This window comes from Rhamphochromis longiceps, linkage group LG14, assembly GCF_057381845.1.
Source record: "Rhamphochromis longiceps isolate RC_006_pf linkage group LG14, R_longiceps_female_GT1.1, whole genome shotgun sequence".
Taxonomy (NCBI): domain Eukaryota; kingdom Metazoa; phylum Chordata; class Actinopteri; order Cichliformes; family Cichlidae; genus Rhamphochromis; species Rhamphochromis longiceps.
In genome coordinates this window covers 16,741,735-16,760,168 of record NC_140570.1, presented here as the reverse complement: position 1 = coordinate 16,760,168, position 18,434 = coordinate 16,741,735, and the positions used below count along the sequence as shown (strand labels likewise).

The 18,434-nt window shown below is 39.2% G+C and overlaps 1 protein-coding gene across 1 annotated transcript in view; it reads left to right on the top strand.

The window, feature by feature from the left end:
- Window positions 1-12,925, top strand: part of pcp4b (Purkinje cell protein 4b) — a 44,449-nt gene extending 31,524 nt beyond the window's left edge. Inside the window, exon 3 of the mRNA XM_085380079.1 lies at window positions 12,193-12,925. Coding sequence (XP_085236205.1) covers window positions 12,193-12,326 — 134 coding nt within the window. The 3' untranslated portion in view covers window positions 12,327-12,925. The remainder of the gene's footprint in view (window positions 1-12,192) is intronic.
- Window positions 12,926-18,434: the final 5,509 nt, after the last annotated feature.

The following is an 18,434-nucleotide window of genomic DNA, read 5'->3' as shown; positions in this document are numbered from 1 at the left end:
GAAAATGTTTTGTTTTTTCATTCTAATCTATAGTAAGTAGGAAACAATTCTTAAGCTTTCTGTTGGTAGAAAGTCTAATAAGGATGTCCAAGCAACCTGAAGAAGTACCTGAAACCGACGTCACTGCAGTGGTTAAATTTGGAGCCATTGTTCATACATGTAAAAAAACAAACCAAACAGACGGCCAGTTGACCATTATACAACCATGAAATGTTTGTTGGGATTACAAACTGAACTGAACTGAATGGATAAAAATGAATTGTAGACTCAAACTAAGACTCACAATCATACAGGAATCAGACTCCAAAATCACAGAAATTCAAACAACAAAATTCAGAAACACAAAACCCAAAGGTGCCAAAAAAGTGGCCAATATGTGGCTGGCAGAGTGCAGACCCAATTGAAGATCTGGAGACACGACCGAACTTTGAACAGCATTTATTGCCAGAGCTTGGGGAGCGAAATACTCTATGCAGAAACTCAGACTAACCAGGAATCAAGCACTTGCAAGTTACAAAACTGAACACGCACACATGGGGGAAAGTATGACAACGACAAAGACCAGAGGGAGACTCGGACAATAAATACACAGGAGGGAATCACGGAAGACAGGAACTCAATGCACATGAGACAAAGGACTATCAAAATAAAACAGGAAACATAACAAACTCAGAAACAGACACTAGAAACAGGAACAGAACACAAACGTGACTGAAAGATGACTCACCTGAGACAACTAACAGAGAGACCAGAGAGCGAGACATAACAGGGATCACAGAATAGAATAAGAAGATAAACACATGCACACTATGACCTAGACAAGAACCTATGAACTAGACGGACCAAAGCTAACCAAATACAGTGACAAAGGCTGACTACTCAAAGAGACAAGACAAGGGGCAGGTGACAAAAGAGGGGACAGATACAGTTCCAGAAATAAGAATATAATACAATGGAAAGAACCTTAAACTCGAAACACAGAATACCATAGGACTAAAACCGAAAACATTTCATTAGACCAAAAATAATTCCCAAACCTCTAAAACTCAAAGGAATGGCCCAAAAACCTAAGATGCAAACACACACCGACGTTTGTTGCATTACACACAGGCAGTATTGTCAGAAAATATTACAGTTTATGTGCAATTAGTTGATGAGTGTGATGGTGAGGTTTTTTTTTTGCAAAGATAATGATGTATTGTATAGATAAAGTTACATAAAGCAACTTCAATTCAGTTTTATTTCTATTGGATCAAATCACAACAGCAGTCGCCTCAAGGCACTTTATATTGTAAGGTAATACAACTTCAATAGAATCAAAGCAAATCTTTTGTTCCAATGTTTCAATTTCTTATATTATCCACCTGAAAGAGTTAGAAATACTTAAGGGAGTAATCTGCCTGGAAAGTGCGTTTGAAAAGTGCATCCTCATTTGCGATTGAGAGAAGCTTGGAACCAAGTTCACGCAGCAGCTGACCCCGTCTAAAATAAAACAAAAAGTCGCTCCAATTAAACCGAGCTGCTGTTTCAGCTACATTATTCACCAACAGCAATTAACGGGATTATCTCGAGCAGGGTAAACACTGTGATGCAGGAGACTAATTTTTCACTGCCTTTAAAATTCAGCTCTAGCATTTCACTCACTTAATGAAAAGAGAAAGTGAAGGAAACTACACGGCCCGCAGTACACATACACAAACACAGAATGCGCCTTTGTTGTCTGACCTAGAAAATTAATTTGAAGCCTGTAAAAACTGCTTTCCCAGCGTGTCTGAAGTGTGTTTCTTAATACACAGAGATGTGGGGGGAGAGAGTGGGCGAAGGGGGTGGGGAGGGGGAGTAACGCTGCTATTGACTCGCCCACAGCACAGTCTTTAGAGGCAACCTCTCACGGGCTCAAGGACAGCCACAAGCAGATGTATTCATATGCACTGGAACTCATTTTGAACTGGGTACATTTAAGTACATGCAGCTGTGATGCACCTCAGAGATGCAGAAGGGGCTGTTTCCCTGATACCAGCGGGTGGAGGATGCAAGTGTTTACTGCAAAGATAAGGACGCCAGATTGAATGTTTATCAAGTGGATACAAATGAATCTTTTTTCTGCTTTTCTGCATAAAGAGTTAGAGAGTGCTGGCTGCTGGTGCTCATATATTTCACTCTTATTAAAAGAAAGTGATTCAGAAAGTGACACAACAGGCTCTTATTGTTTTAAACGTACAAAAAAAGTCTGCAGAGTGATAATAATGTGCAAAACCTGACATAGATAAAACAGAAGTAACTGCAAATGATGTTGATCAGAAGAGGTCATTTGCAGGGTGTCCTATCTGCTATTTGTTAAATATATAGCTGGAATATTATTTATTTTCATGATGCAACATGATGAAATTTTGCTAATTTTACTACTTTAGTGCAAAACCATCGTAAGGTTTGTTTATCTAACCGCAGAGGAACCTGGACCTTCATTTGAGGCTTTTAGAGTTTGATGTGTAAACTAATCTGTAATTATATTTCTTTTCAAGGTTCACCTCATTTACAGAATAATTCAGCCTGTTTAGCTAAAATGACTAAACTTAAACGTGTAAAATACAAAACTTTTCACTTTAAAGTTTTTCAGTTAGCTTCCCTGTAACCATTTAATTTGAGAAATTCATGTATTATATTGACATTAACAGTGCTTGAAAGAGAGTAGAGTCAAAGCAACTGTGAATGTGTGCGATTGAATGATTCAGACAATGAAAACCTTACAAAAGAAACATGAGATTGGTGTGCATTATGCTCAAATTGTAATAGCAGCTAGGTGAAGAGCACAGCCAGGCACATTTTTATAATGTCACATGTAGGAGAGTTGTGCTTTCAGGGCTTGAATACACGGTTAATGTTTTTGAAAGGGCGTATTTTAACCCCAGCCTTTATTCAGCTATACAATACCTGAACACAACCAGGCAGTTAAACTGAAAACATTAAACTATTAACAGTAAAAATTAATATTACTATTGTTTTTTTCACTACGCACAAACCTCATTGTCCTAGGTGAAAGGCCTCTGTTTTCATTCTTTCATCCAACTCATTTATGCTTCGTCCACAACAGGTTGACTGTAGTGACTTGCATTTTAAATAGTTATTTAAGTCTTTCAGATTTCAGAAATCTATCCTAGCGTTGACATTTTTTTATGTTTTCATGGCAAACAGGGAGAAAAAAATCACTTCCCAACTCAACTCGCATCTACGCAACTTAGTTAGTTCTGATTGGATCTCGTCTCCCTTGAATTTCATCTCACTTCTACTGGTTGACAAATGTATCAATACATTTTTATCATATTTTTTGTCCTTTTTATTTAGTTACAGTCTTGTTGTAATCAGAAAAAAAATTCTTGTTGAAAATTATTCTTCAAGGAAATTAACAGTTTTTTTGGTCCGATCTCTATAAACCCTACAGATGGTCGTTTTGACGATGTCTACATATCTAAATTTATTGAGCTGCTGCCATGTGATTGGCTGATTCAATATCTGTATTAATGAGTAGTTGAACAGGTGACGGTGTATATTGAAGTCAGTGTACTATTCAGAACCTTTTAGTGGGCTTCTGTGACATTGGCAGACGTGGTTGGAGTCCAGATGTCATGTGTTTGTACCATATGTTTCATTTCTTCAGTGACCTTATGAGCCCAAGTACGACACAGACTGTCCCTGCCACTGAAACAGCTGTTAGTACCACAGCTTTACATGATACTTCATGAACAAACCACACTGACAGTAGCAGTTAAGGATGGGGCACAGTGATGCTGTCATATGGGAAGTGCCCCCTGTTATCTGCTTATTCATGTGGGACATGACACATGAAAACAGCTCAGTTACCTCATGTAAATGTTAAGCTTGCAAAGTAATGTTAAAGAACAATGTGGAACTGCTCCACCAACGGCCCCTCCCCCTCGTTTCAAACAGGCACAGGCGTAATTTCAAGCGGGCTCACCTTAGAGATCAAAGTCATCCTTGTATAATTAGCTTGTGACAAGCCCTCAAAGTGAAGATGACCCATTTTCTACATACTTTTTAATTAGCTTTACTGTACTAAATTATAACCATAACGAATTCTTCCTATTCTGTTGGATAATGTTATTGAATGCACACTGTATTTCTGTTTCAGGAGCTGAAAACACAAACAGTATTTCTTCTTCAGGCCTTTGAATGCACCATGTTTTCTGGCTTCTTCTTTCAAATCTGATGCCATGTGCAAGTAGATTACACAGATGCTTCCTTGCCAAAGAAAGAGAAAAAACATTAAAATAAAAAGTAGACATAAAGGGGAAAACCGTACCAATCGATGCTGACATGGTCCTCCACGTTTATGCGCATATCGATCGTCTCTCTCGCGGTTTTCTGCGCCTCTCTAGTGTCTCATGGCCTCAGGGGTTGACGATGTTTCCTTGACTTTCACGCTGGCTTTAAACTGTACACACACATTTCTACCCACATAAATATATATGCACACAGTACATATGAGGATTTTTCATGGCTCCAAATGAGTCTTTGTAGGGTGACTGCAATTGAGCACAACTGATCTGGGAACAGCGTGTGTTACCTTACTTAAGATGCATTTTCCTTTCTTAAGGAGTCTTTTTTTAGTTATCTTTTGAAATTTAATAGACAAAAAATGTGAAAAATATTTTGTATGTTCACACAAATGAAAATTGACTTAAAAAAAATGGTTATATTATTTCTATTGCGCTTTGTTCTTTGGGAGGCTAAAACCTCTTGGGAGGTTCTGTTTGTGTGCACCATATGTCATAGTTAAACAAAATTCTTTCAAGTCCAGATCTTTCAGCAACTCTGTTATTCGTTTTGTGTAAAATTTAGAGGTGCCATGGTAAAAAATGCCAAAAACGTTTAAAAATTCTGACTGGCTTGTTCTGATAGCTGGAGGACATTTCTTGCTTCTTGTCTATCTCAAGGATTCCCAGTCTACTTTAAGCTTCACAGGTGTATGTGGCAATTGCACTACTGGGTCCATTTGGATAAGGTGTCTCTTTACTGCGTCTTATCTCTTGCTATGCAAATCAGACGCCAGAGTATGCCTCCCCTTGTGTCACCTGATCAATATTACTGATAGCATTGTATAATGATACAGTCCAGGCCACACTTTAGACTCTTAAGCTCAATTTATGATCTTATATGCTGTAAGTGTCACTGATTCAAGTTACATACTTGACAAATAAACCTCCATTCACTGTGACATCTACTGTTGATGATGCCAACATAGCAGAATCCCAACAATGCTTTATATTGTAAGCTACAGACCCACAATAGTTAACAAGAACGCAAACAAAAAGTAAATACAAATCTCATCCTTTCAGCACCAGAAGCAGCATTTTACTATTTTGTAACCCTTTTTTAACAGCTGTGTAACACCTGTGAAGGGGCTGTCGGGTGTTTCATTGTCACCCCTGGTATTCACTGCATATTCCTGCCAGTTATAATTCCTGGTGTGTTGCACACTGCTTTCTGAGAATAAGACCCAAAGTGAAGAATTTAGAAGCAAAAGATCTAGATTGTTTATCTTCACTAAGTTCGTGGAAAAATGTGTTGCATTTTTCTATTTTGTGGCATTTGAGAAATAGATGCAGTGATTTTGTAACACATGGAAATAAAATTTCTACAATTCTAATGAGATTGAAAGTCAATGTTTGACACAAAAACCTTCACTTTCAGCAACACAGCCTGAATCAAGCCCGAGTCAAGCTTTCTTGTCATTCCTCTAAGTCGTCTTCAGGAATAGTTCTCTGGCTTCTTGAAGGACATTCAAAGCTCTTTATTGGATGCTGGCTGCCTTTTATTCTGTTCGCTGTCAAGACGATCCCACACTGCTCCAGTAATGTTGAGGTACTTTTCTGTGTTCATATTTCCATCAGATTTAAAGGGATCTCCAACACCACTGGTTGAAATTGATCCCCATGACAGAACAGCCACAGTGTTGTGCAGATGGCTGTAGATACTCACCTGTCTCCTGACCTCCTCCATACATACTGAAGATGATTTTATCCAGAACATTCGATTTTGGAACCATCACTCCATCAGACCTGACAGTGTCTTTCAGTCCAGCTCTTGTGTAATTTAGCATAGCTCATCTTTTTTTCTCCTTGTTTCACCTCCTTAAGAATGGCTTCTTTGCAGCCACCTGTTCACTGAGAAGATTTCAGATGGGGGTTTAGTGAGAAGGAGTTAAATCAACTGAAGGGAAAGATGCGTCTCTCGGGTCCTGTATTGGATTATTATTATTTTTCCTATTTCTTAAGGACATTACTTGCAGATACTGGTCTTCCGCTGTAGTCTATTTTAAGCCAGTTCCTCTTTTATCCTTTTTGTCTAGTTACTCAGACTTTGTAAGAACACACTGCAGGTTGTAGGTTCAATTAAAGAAATAGGAGCAAATTATGTGTCTTTGTGGCATGCTGCTAGCAACAACAGCAAAAATATGCGTAAAGTATGCAGCACAGACCATTTTACTCACAGATGTAATAACTTGCTGCAGTAACGTGGGCTAAAATAGCCGTCTACATGCTGTGCGAAAACTTAATAAGTTCTACTTTACTTTCAACAATCACTTTCTTTTGTCTCAAGGTCTGTAAGCCTTCTTTCATGTCTCTCGTCCCCGGCTCACACAAATCCCTCTCATGGCTCAACTGGTTTTAAGCAGTGAAATCAATAAGATGTCCCAACTTTCAGTGGGCTTCAAAGCGGCTTTTAAAAGGCATTCTGAAAGAAAGCCAACCAAGGAGGGTCTTATCATGACTCTTATGAATCTATTCCATTTAAACTAAATCACCTTAGCTTCAGACCTCATAGCAATTAGGCCTAAATTTCAGCAGATACCACACAACAGCACCATGGACTTGTTTATTTATTCTTTTACTTGCTGAAAGTACAAAACCAGACGAGCGGGTGCGGCACCCCGACAGCAGATATTACAGGGGTAATGGGTTTGATGATCTGTAATTTGTGTCGTGAGCAGGAGATGAATCCACAAAGTGAGGAGAATGATCTGTCACTGTCACATTCAGCCGTGGCTTCCTGTCTCATAAAACAGAAGAAAATCCATCCTAAAGACTCCAAGCATTCATCGGGATGACGACGACGTGTTGGGTCTGTGCAAAACTCCAGTTTGCAGTTGTTGATTGCAGAGAGAAACTAAATGTTGCCATGGTAATGCCATTTTTAGTGGGTTTTATTCTCTATTTAGTTTTAGAAGTGAGAATAACAGAGATTGAAGCAGTGGTGTACAAGAAGCAAATGAAACACAATGACAGTGGACAAACTGGGGGACATATGCATGGCAGACAGGCAGAGCTCATGAATGGGTGGGATGGGTGGATGAGAGTCGAGTGATTTGAAAAAGATAAGAAAGTCTGAGGGTGAACAAACCAAAGAATTCAGCTGCTCGTGTTGACAGAGGAAACTAGAAACGTGGGAATGTGTCTGAGAAAATCACAAATTCTAACAGGCTGAAGCTCAATATGAGGATGAAGGAAGGAAATGTTCCCAATAAAAGCACACAAAGTATTAAATGTAGATATTACAAGACATGTTTATATTTTTATCTGTACTGTATTGATTTATCCTTGTATTAATTCTCTTATTTACTGTATGTATTTATTAGTTTATTTTTAGATTAATTAACCTTTTCTTTCTTTTTTTAAATGAATTTTTTTTTTATAATCATCCAAACAAAGTGGGCGAATGAGTGGGTCAGTCATGCAGCGTGCGTGACGGCTGATCGACAAAACACAAACAGCGAGTCAGGGCATTGCTAATGAAGGTGCTTAGGTAACATAGCTGACATGTGGCTCTGACTGACATGACTAGCGGCGAACACAGAGGTGAGCCCATTTGCTTTCAGTAATTTGGAAGACGTGTGTTTTTTTCCTCCCTTGTTAATAATGTTCATAAATCTTATTTTAAATACTTTTTCATTACTGCTCTTAATTCACTATAGCAGTTTCCCCTCAGGCCCACAGAGAGCACAAAGGATAAATGTCGCTACCATTATGTCACCCATTAGTTTCCGAAGTCCTGTTTTGACTTCCCACTATGAAAGTAAGCATAAGTCGTTAGCCGATGAGCATACCACAGAAAATCCTCCATTTTGAAACATGTTATGACCAAGACTTTAAAAAATAGGCTGAAGTTTTTATTCAACATGGCCCAAAATGAATGACTGAGACCATAAACTCAACAGTGTTTACAGAGGTCGGGGCAGAAAGCCATTTTTATGCAACCACATCTGTCACCATCTGGTGGCCTTCAAACACGCTTCTTTTTTCAGACCTTTAAAATTGAAGCTACATCCATGCAGGATCGAAGTAGCACAGTGTTAGTAAAGTACTGTAAATCGTGCTTGCATTAGCCAATGGGCATCAACTGTTTCATTCACGTTTCCTTGCTCTGCAGTTCTCAACTCACAATGATAGGAGTGGTATAGTTTCTACATACTTGGACAAATGTTGATTAAATTGACCAAAATAGCATCTTTTGAGACATGATATTGAAAACTAGAATAGTAACTTATCCATTTCTAAACAGGTTTGACTTTATGTCTACTGTGCTTATGCACTAGTATTGAAACTGTCCCAATTACTCTCACTGGTGCAGCCTCCTTGGTCCATGTACGATATACAGTATAATTCACTGTATAGTGAGAAAAGCCAGTTTTGGTTACAGCATTAATTTTGCCCATTTTTGTCCAAAATACACGTTTTCCTACGTTCACACCGCAGGCGAAAGCGCATCAAATCTGACTTTTGTGACCCTATGTGACCCATATCCGATCATGGTATGACAGTTTGAACAGCACAAATCAGATATTTTCCAATCCGACCTTGGTCACTTCTGGTACTAAATCCGATACATATCTGATGTTGTAGAAAGCGACTGCTGTTTAAATCCCTCTTTTACTTCACTGACGCAAGACAGAAGCCAATTATCAGCGCCGGAGAAGACAAACGAGAAAGCATGGTGGCCATTGTTAAAGCACGGGCTCTCTTTTTTCTCAGTGTCCTTCTTTCTCTAATTAATTTGTCAAAATTCTGTCGGTTACGATTGTGCAGAAATTGCAACAACACCCACTAGCTCTGTAGCCGCCATTTTTACTTCCGTAAACAGAACGTGTTGTGTGTGAACGTAGCCTAATACACGGCCATCCAACGACAACTGCTGTGAGGTTAAAATGAATATTCCCTGAAATGTGGTTGATGCCAGTCGCTGAAAAAAAATGATTGCTAAAGCCACGGTCATGCAGGCCTACAGATCACTCAGTGAGCCCCTTGCAAATCACCTGTCACTAGTGAAATTGTTTTTCTGGGTTCAGTTTACAGAGGTCTTAATGTGATATGTATGAATACGATTCTATGTTTGTCTGTAGCTTTAAAGGAGTAGAACCTTCGATGCCACTTGGATTCTTAATCAAATCTTTTAGCAGTTTTTGCAACATAAACTGACCGCATTCAACCAGGACAAAGAGATTTTAATGTATTATAAAAAGGTCAGCTCTTTGATGGATGCATTTCTGACTCAAACAAGCTGGACTTGATTTTTTTATGACTTAGCTGAGCTTGACATGATCCCTTCAAGCACTTGAAGGCAGCATCAGATCAGATCCATCCTTTCACCTTCCTCTGTAGACAGACAGTACAGATCTCATCCAGTCGTACTGCAAAGATTACGAACATGTTGACACAGCAGAGGGCACAGCTCAATAGGTAATGCCGCTGGGATGAAAACAGCAGGCATCAGAGCGTTGGAAAATTCAATATCAATTAATGCTGGATTCAAAGTGCGATTTGATATAGAGGTTAGTGTTTTCTCCTTGAGCAGCAAGAGAGAGGTACTCAAGTTCAACCTCAAGGGAACCCAAGGATTAGCTGCACGGTCAATACACGAGTCGCTCCTCTGCTCTTCTGTCGTGTGTTTCTCTGCTGATCAAACTGGAGACAATCAATGTTTTGCAGAAGTTTTGTAAGGCAGCAAAATGCATTAGACTTCATGTGGAGCTCTGCTGGTGACTCATTAGTTGCTCAGAAAAATAAAATGGCTAAAACCACCTAACTTGTGGTTGTGTTTGAGGATCGTTAATCATCACAGATGCAAAATGGTAAAAATTGTATACAGTTATTCTTTACATGGCAAAAACAATGCTATGATTATTATTTTCAGGAGGCCTGAGAGACTTTTACTTTCTTCTAGACTGTTATTCTTGGTGGCAAAAGTTGTTGTTGTTGATATATGTTGGAGCCACAGTGAATGCTGCTTGAGAAAAATCTTCTGATAGCCTCCCTTCATATAACCTACAGGGAGGAAATCATTTTAATCACCAAAACTCTTCTCTGTAACACCACAGCTATTTTCATCTGCTCATTTACTCCTCGATCGGCTATTTATTCATGTTTCTAACCGTTTGTCAGGTAATAAAAATGCACAAATGCTTGTTGACCATATTAAGGACAATAATAACAATAACAACCAGGTTTTTAAAACCTAGTTAAAATACATACTACATATTACCCTAAAATTATGCAGTTAGATATAACTAAACGTTTTTTGGAATGACATTCAAATGCTTTGTATTTTCCACTGTGTAGAAATTTAAAATGATAACCTAACACTGATTTGATTTTGGTATATATATACTCTACCAGTCAAAGGTTTGTCACACATTTTCTTTAATAGTTTTTCTTTATTTTCATGACTATTTACATTGTAGATGAATGAACACATGAATTCTGTAGTAAGCAAAAAAAGCGTGGAATAACTCACAACATGTTTATATTTTAGATTCTTCGAAGCAGCCACCCTTTTTCTTTGATTACTGTTTTGCACACTCTTGCCTTTCTCTCATTGAGCTTCCATGCATGTAGAGATCATCTGTTCACCTTTTCTGCGTCGCACAAACAAACGGTGGGTGGAACCAAAGATCTCAAATTTGGACTAATCAGACCAACGCACAGATTTCTACTGGTCTAATGTCCATTCCTTGTGTTTCTTGGCTCATCTCTTCTGAGATTTATATAATATAAGACATATTTAGAATTATTGTTTTCTTTGCTACATAATTCCATATATCTAGCTTCATATATTTGATGTCTTCAGTATGTACCTACAATGTAGCAAAAATAAAGAAAAAACATTAAATGAGAAGGTGTGCCCAAACTTTTGACTGGTAGTGTGCATATATATGATCTGCTTTCAATGGGATTACAGTCGTGGCCTTTTTGCCAGTGTTGGTTGAGCTCCAGATAGGATTAAGAACTGGTCGTCAATTTATTTCTTGCACTCTGCCCGATTCCCTCACAGAAGCCCTGCTCCACTATTATTTACCCATATCATATGATGTTGTGACAGAACTCTGTGTGTTTCTGTGTATGCTACATATTATCTGTGCATGTGAGTGTCATCATTGCAAAAGTCTTTTAACAGTAGCAGGAAATACCAAAAAAAGCATCTTTAAGTATCTGTAACAGCTACACTGTCAAATGTTTTCAGTCAAACTTTTCGGCTGTGCCAAAAGATGTGGTCTGATCTGTAACTACTGAGTACTCAGGTAATAATGTAGTAGTTAGTTACAGCAGTATTACATAAGCTGATGTTGAGAGATTATGAGATCAAGCCAGCTATGTCCTGCCAACGTTCACACTAGACTAGTTGTCTACACATTACTACTTCAGGTTACGGAAAAGACCACAGCTTTGGAAATCAGCACCTGTGTGCATGCCTTTTCACCTTGGTAATGCTCTGTTGATCTGTACCTATGAGCCCAAATGAAGGCCGAACTGCTAACAAAAGCCTAAACTTTACTCATGTCCACACAGTGCTGATCATATATAGCAGATGTCTTGAAAGACCTTATATGACCATTAAGTCATGCAAACTAACAGAAGCAGTGATCTCTCTACAGTAAGCACTGCCTTGTTATCGGGATATGCTGATGAGGCTTCAAAAAACAACTTTTTAAATTCTAAATGTTGATCCAAAAACGGTCCCGCGGAGATGTCAATAAGTGGAAAAATACAACTTGACCTCTGTCCTTAAGGTTGCTAATCTAAAATCGCTTTTCAGAGCAGAGGCCTTACCTGACCGTGGGATAAACTCCAACTTTGTCCACACTGATGAAAGGTTCAAACACCTTTTCATTTTCCTTTCCAGATGCATCCAAAACGGATGTGCCAGAGGACTTTGACATCGACTTGGACGACCCAGAGACTGAAAAGGCAGCCGTCACCATCCAGTCCCAGTTCAGAAAGTTCCAGAAGAAGAAGAAGTGCGATGAAAAGTCCTAGTGAGCACCATGTTGCTCTGTCACTGTGTGCAGGGACGGCGGGCGGAAGTGACGGCACAGCGACGACGGTGTGACATTTGCATGTAAAACAAATTCATACCAGTTGGAACTCAAAGGGTTGCGATGGGGCTGGGGGTGGGGTGGGGGGTGGAATGCAATAGCCTGTTAATCATATAACATGTCTGTGAAGTTTCCTTACCCTATAATTATAAATGCTATTATTTAATATTCGACTACTGTATCAATAACTAAGTAATAGAGTAATAACGATATGGTTTCTGTCCTGCCATATATGTCCCGTATATCATAAAGTCTAGCTGGTGTTTGTGTTAGAATATGTTTTTGTACTTATATTTCCCCTCACCATCCCTTTCTGTACTGCTTTAGACCGTGTTTCCCTAAAAGCACCTGTATTCTTAGTGTGGGTGGACTAAAAGCTAATGTTAGAGTGAAGGCTGTTTTAAGGAAACCCTGCCTGGAGCTTTTTCATTCCGAGCATAATATTTCATCCAGAGGCATTTTTATTTCTTACCTGCATGGTACTATCAAAATGTGTATCAATGTAAATTGAATAAATAAAAACTCTGTGTGGAAACTGTGCTGAAATGTGGCTGCTGAATTGTTGCAGTATGCGTAGGGACTTTTACTCTGTCTGCGAATAGAAACTGTTCTGAATAAGCTTGGCCTAATGTATTCCCTTCTCAGCTTGATGACCTTCTCTGTGTAAAGCCAGGCTAACTGAGTGACTGATTCCCACTGAGCTGCTCTCAGCTTTAGGCATTTGCTAACCTACAACCACCCAACAGCATACACCTCATTAAATGTCATATATTTTAGGTCAAACTCCAACAGTGATATTTTGTTGTGAAGTGAAGGATTGTAAAAAATAATAATAATACAATTTTAAAATTGGCTTTTATTGAGTTTTCAGTAGCGATTTGTGTAAAAACTGCATTTGTAGGGGAACTGACATCTGATTTCTGTCTGAACTGCCCGGCTGCTGCTTCATTATTTGATTTTTTTTTATAGTTCTGTGTAAATTATTCCAGTGGCCAGGATTTCAGCTGCAGAGCTGTCACAAACAAGCCTTACTCCTTTTGAAACTGATTACAGAAAAGACACAAAGCCTCGCATCATTATGCAGTACAGTATACGACACCGGCACATTATGTGGTTAGCCCTTCCCTCATTAGTCTGTATAAATAAACAAACCAACTCTGGCAAAGACACTGTAAAAGTTAAACCCTGATGTCTGGTTTCAAAAGAATGAAGACCAAAGCACATCACACAAAACACACAACTCTAACAAGCAAGTTGTCAATCACTGATGCTTTTCTAAAAGAAGATTTAATTTTGTTCCCATGCTAGCGCCATCACAATACGAACAGTGATGCCAAAATTTTGACTGGTTAATCATCTACTTTAGTTCAATCAGAAAAATGTGATATTCCATTTTGTTTAAACTGTTAAATGGCCATATCTAGTAGATTCTAGTACGGGCAGTCAGAGGCTCAACAATTAGCAAATGTTCGTAAAATGCAACAGCTAGCACAGCAATAGTGGTACATGCGTGGTACATGCGTAAATAGCTGTATTTGACCCTGTCGAAGTTCAGCACTAAACAAGTAAGTTAAATAAATTGTACTAACAGAAAAGTAATGATGAATATAAATCTGCTAGTTTACCATTGTTTCCGTTTTAGCATACTGATGGTAGCACTTAGCTTAAATGCACATTAGTGCCTGCCGAACCTGTAATATGGTAGCAGAGTTATCAAAGTTTGTATAATGGCAGTGTGTCGTATAAGGTGAGTCATCATTAAACAGGTTTATCTGTGATCTGACTCTTTCTGCTGTCCGCATTGTGCTGCTGCGACAACTTACCAGTTAAATAACAAATTCACGACTGCCCTTATGCACTAAATCTTCTTATTCTTTAGAAGATGCTGAAGAGAATAAGCTTGTCGGGGGTTTAAACCTGCAAAGCTTATGAAGGTCAGTGGTAACCTTTGCACCCCAGGGAATTGATCCTCACTGCGGATCGGCTTTGTAAGCCTAGGAGGATTAAAGGGCTGAGACAACAGCTACTATTTTCTTATTATTATTATTAACAGAACAAACACTAAAAGAAAGGGCAACCATTGTATTTTTATATTTAGCTGTCTAGAAAACCTGTGTAGTATATTAATTACATTTTTGTGCCTTGCTTATGTCCCATATACCTGCTAACAAATCAATACAAAGCATGTTTGGTGACATCGCCAGGCTTACTTAAAAGCAGCAGTGCGGATGATCTTTGTGTTTTCACAAAAGGTCACTGTGTTCTGGAAGGACTCGCTGCAGCACCCTGTTTGTTTTATTTTCCACCTGATACCTATTAAAAAGCTCCCTGCCAAGTCATCCAAAGGCCCACAGAGAACAGCAGTCCTCCCAAGGGCCAGACTCTTGTTTGTGTTTGTCTCTCCTAATAGAATTAAAATATGGCATTATCATATGGAGATTGTGTTCTCGTCTTGCATTATGATAAGTCCCTCTCTTCTCCTCTGACAGTAAGAACAAGAGGATGACGGCTGTGTCATCTGTTGTGGGTTCTTCGTCCCCTGACATTTGCCTCGAAGGTGTGCTACTCTCACCTACAGTAGAAACAGCTCTGTGTTCTCCAAGCAGGGTTGTACAATACAATAAATGTTAGTAGTTTTGGTTTTAAAGTCAACAGTCACCCTTTTTTGTACTTTACGCACAAAAAAGATTAAAAATAGTACAGCAGGGATATGTACTCACCAGCCTCTTCATTAGCATACCTGTTCACCTGCTCATTAATGCAAATATCTGATCAGCCAATGACTTGGCAGCAAATCAGTGCATTTCAACATGGCCTGCTGGTGTTGCCAAGGTCTTCTTTTTTACTGACGTGTGTTGGGGAGGCAGTGTGACGCACAAGAACGCTAGGAGAATAGACAAGTTGGTGAAGAAGGCTGGCGTGGGGATTGGTAGAACTGTGCACTCATTGGGAATTGTGATGGAAAGGTGTACAGAGAAGAAGGAATGCCATATTTGAAAACCACAGTCATCCTTTCCACAGGAGTTTGGTTGACCATAAAAGTAGATTAAGCGGTCACCTTATCAGATGATAAGTGCTTTAGGACAGAATGCTTTAGAAGATCTTTTGTTTCTACTATCAAGAGATTTTATAATGATTTGTCAGGACAAAAGATTCATGACCTGATCCCCACACTACCTTCCAGCAGTAACAACAGTTGAACATTTATACTCTTTAAACTGTTAATTTATTGAGTTGATCTCTGTGTGTAAGCAACTGGACACATGAATATCCCGTAGGAGATGAATCAATCTTTATCTTCTTATGTTCAAGACGACCTAGAGCGGAAGGCAACTCAAATAACCACTAAATCCAACCAAGATATGGAGACGAGGATGTCTGTATTTTTTGTAAACTCTCTTGTAATGGTGTAAGGGATTGCCCACCATTGTTTACATGCTGTAGCCTACCTGACTATTGTTGCTGCCGTGTCTCTTTATAACCATGGCTGCCAATCCAGCAGGACAACACACCATGTCACAAAGCTCAAATCCTCTCAAATTAGATTAATTACCAAGACACTAAGTTCAGCGTGAACACTATGGTAATGCATGCACTGAAATAAGGATGAAATTTTCCACGTGTACTGAGAATAGAACAGTGAAACTCACTGTGTGCCTCCTGTTCCTCCTATAGAGACAAATATCACTCCTACAGAAACCAGAATAAATCTTGGAGCATTTTTCGTAGCCCTCAGAGTCTGTAAAAGCAGCCTGTAAATGTAGAGGCATCTAAATAAACTGGTTTCTGTGCTTATGTCCCAACAGCCACAGACATCACCTTCACACTACAATGTTACTGATAATAATTTATCAGCCATGATCTTATGAAAACTGACATTTTCATGATTGGTTTACGCACTGCTGTGCACTTTGCATGCCAATGTATTACCTTGGAAATGGTAAATGGCCTGTATTTATATAGCGCTTTACTAGTCCCAAAGGACCTCAAAGGGCTTTACACATCCAGTCATCCACCCATTCACACAATGGTGATGACAGCTACATTGTAGCCACACCCCCCTCTGGGGCGCACTGACAGAGGTGAGGCTGCCGGACATGGGCCTTCTGACAACGGGTGAAGTGTCTTGCCCAAGGACACAACGACCTAGACTGTCCAAGCCGGGGCTCGAACCAGCAAGCTTCTGATTACAAGGCGACCTCCCAACTCTTGAGCCACGATCACCCCATAAATCAACCGATCTGCTTTTTTTCTCGTAAATGTGTGTTTTAACAACATTATAGAAACATAAAATCTCACACATTGTTGTAGTGAGATGTGGTTAGTTGTTCAGAGATAAGGATATTTCTGCACGGTAGTCTTATGCTCCCCGGAGATGTGGAGATGAATGATTCCACTCAGTTTGATTCATTAAAATTGCATTAGTCATTAGTATCCTGTCACACCAACAGTAACATGAATCTGATCTAATCGAGTGAGCGTGTGTGCCTGTGAGCATGATGTGAGGAATTTCGCTGTCAAATACAACGAGCCCTCTGTCTGTACCAAAGACTGATGCTTCCTCTGGAATTAGCACAATTATCATTTTCACTTCTAACACTCCACCAGCCAGTTTTCCAGCACAAAGGACCAGTAAATACCTAATAAGGTATTTTCCATCCAAAGTTGATTTCTTTTGCACGTCAACGTTCTTCCGCTGGCAAATCTCGGAGCGAGACGACAGGAAATTGAGCGCTGATGGATTAAAGCTAAACTTGCTTCTCACGCTTCAGAACAAAACAAAAATTTTTTCCGTCTCTCTAAAATCTGATTAAAACTTGATGTCAGAAACAGAGACAGGTGCCTGAGGAGTTTTAGTTAATGGTTTCATATAACACACACCTCTCTGCTGTTCTGTCTTTCTTGGTCTACCTATTGATGGTTGTAGATATGAAGCTCTTCATAAAGCTACAGAAGTTCTAGGCAGCAGCTTTCAGTTTGGGTTTTGGTTTTAGGCGTAAAACAACACAAAAGTTATACGCAGTTTATTTTAAAGTCCACCTGACAGTGTGAGGAACTTCAAGTTCATACAGTTTATCTTTAACCTCCTAAGACCTGAACTCTTTCATGGCATGCATTTTTAATTTCTCTTTGCTATTTGAGCTGATTGTGACCTGTAAAAAAAAAAAGGTAAAAACAAAGATTTACGTGATTTGTTTTGTTTTTTTGTTTTTTTTACATGATTTTTGTTTCTGACAGAAATGAGATCCACAAATTAGGACATTCGCTTTAAATTTCGATAGAACAGTATATATATAATGTCCTCGTAAGTGGATATCAGACCCTTGTAGAGCAAAATTTGGTATTTTGGTCTAGACAACCCAAAATGTGATGTCCACATATGTGGACGCCAGGTCCTAGGAGGTTAAAGTTCAGTATTGCGGTGATCGGACCACCCAGTGGTCTTTTTTTAAAGATGTTTTCTTTTGGGCATTTGCTCCTTTATTAGACAATTAAATAATAACCTCACTGTCCGCACTGTCTCACTTACCATTATTTTATTAAAACACAATATTTCAGTCCAACAGACCTTCATCCGGTACAAAAGAACATCGTGCACGCAATCGCTCCCATCCAACAGGCAGTATTCAGTCATCCAATTAGGCAAAACTGGCTGTCAAAACAGATCAAACGTGTGTGCTGCTAATTAGATATGTCATGGTCCAAGTTTATTATTATCATTTTCCAATTTATTATCATGATTATTATTATTGTTTGAGTTCTACGTGTTACATTCGGTCTGAGTCTGCGTCTGTATCTCTGTCTGTCTATGGTGTCACCCCGTCTGTTTGTGAAGCTGTCTGTTTAGTTCAATGTCTTGTCTGGTTCCATGTGTCTGAGTTTCCTGTTTTATTGTGTAGGTCTGTATCGTATGTGAGTGTGCTCAGTTTACGTCTCGTCAGCTGTGATTTCTCCCAGGTGTGTTCCCCTCCTGTCTCTCATCCCTTGATTACTGCCATCTGTGTATTTTAAGCCCTGTGTTTCTCTGTGTCAGTGTCGCGTCGTACCC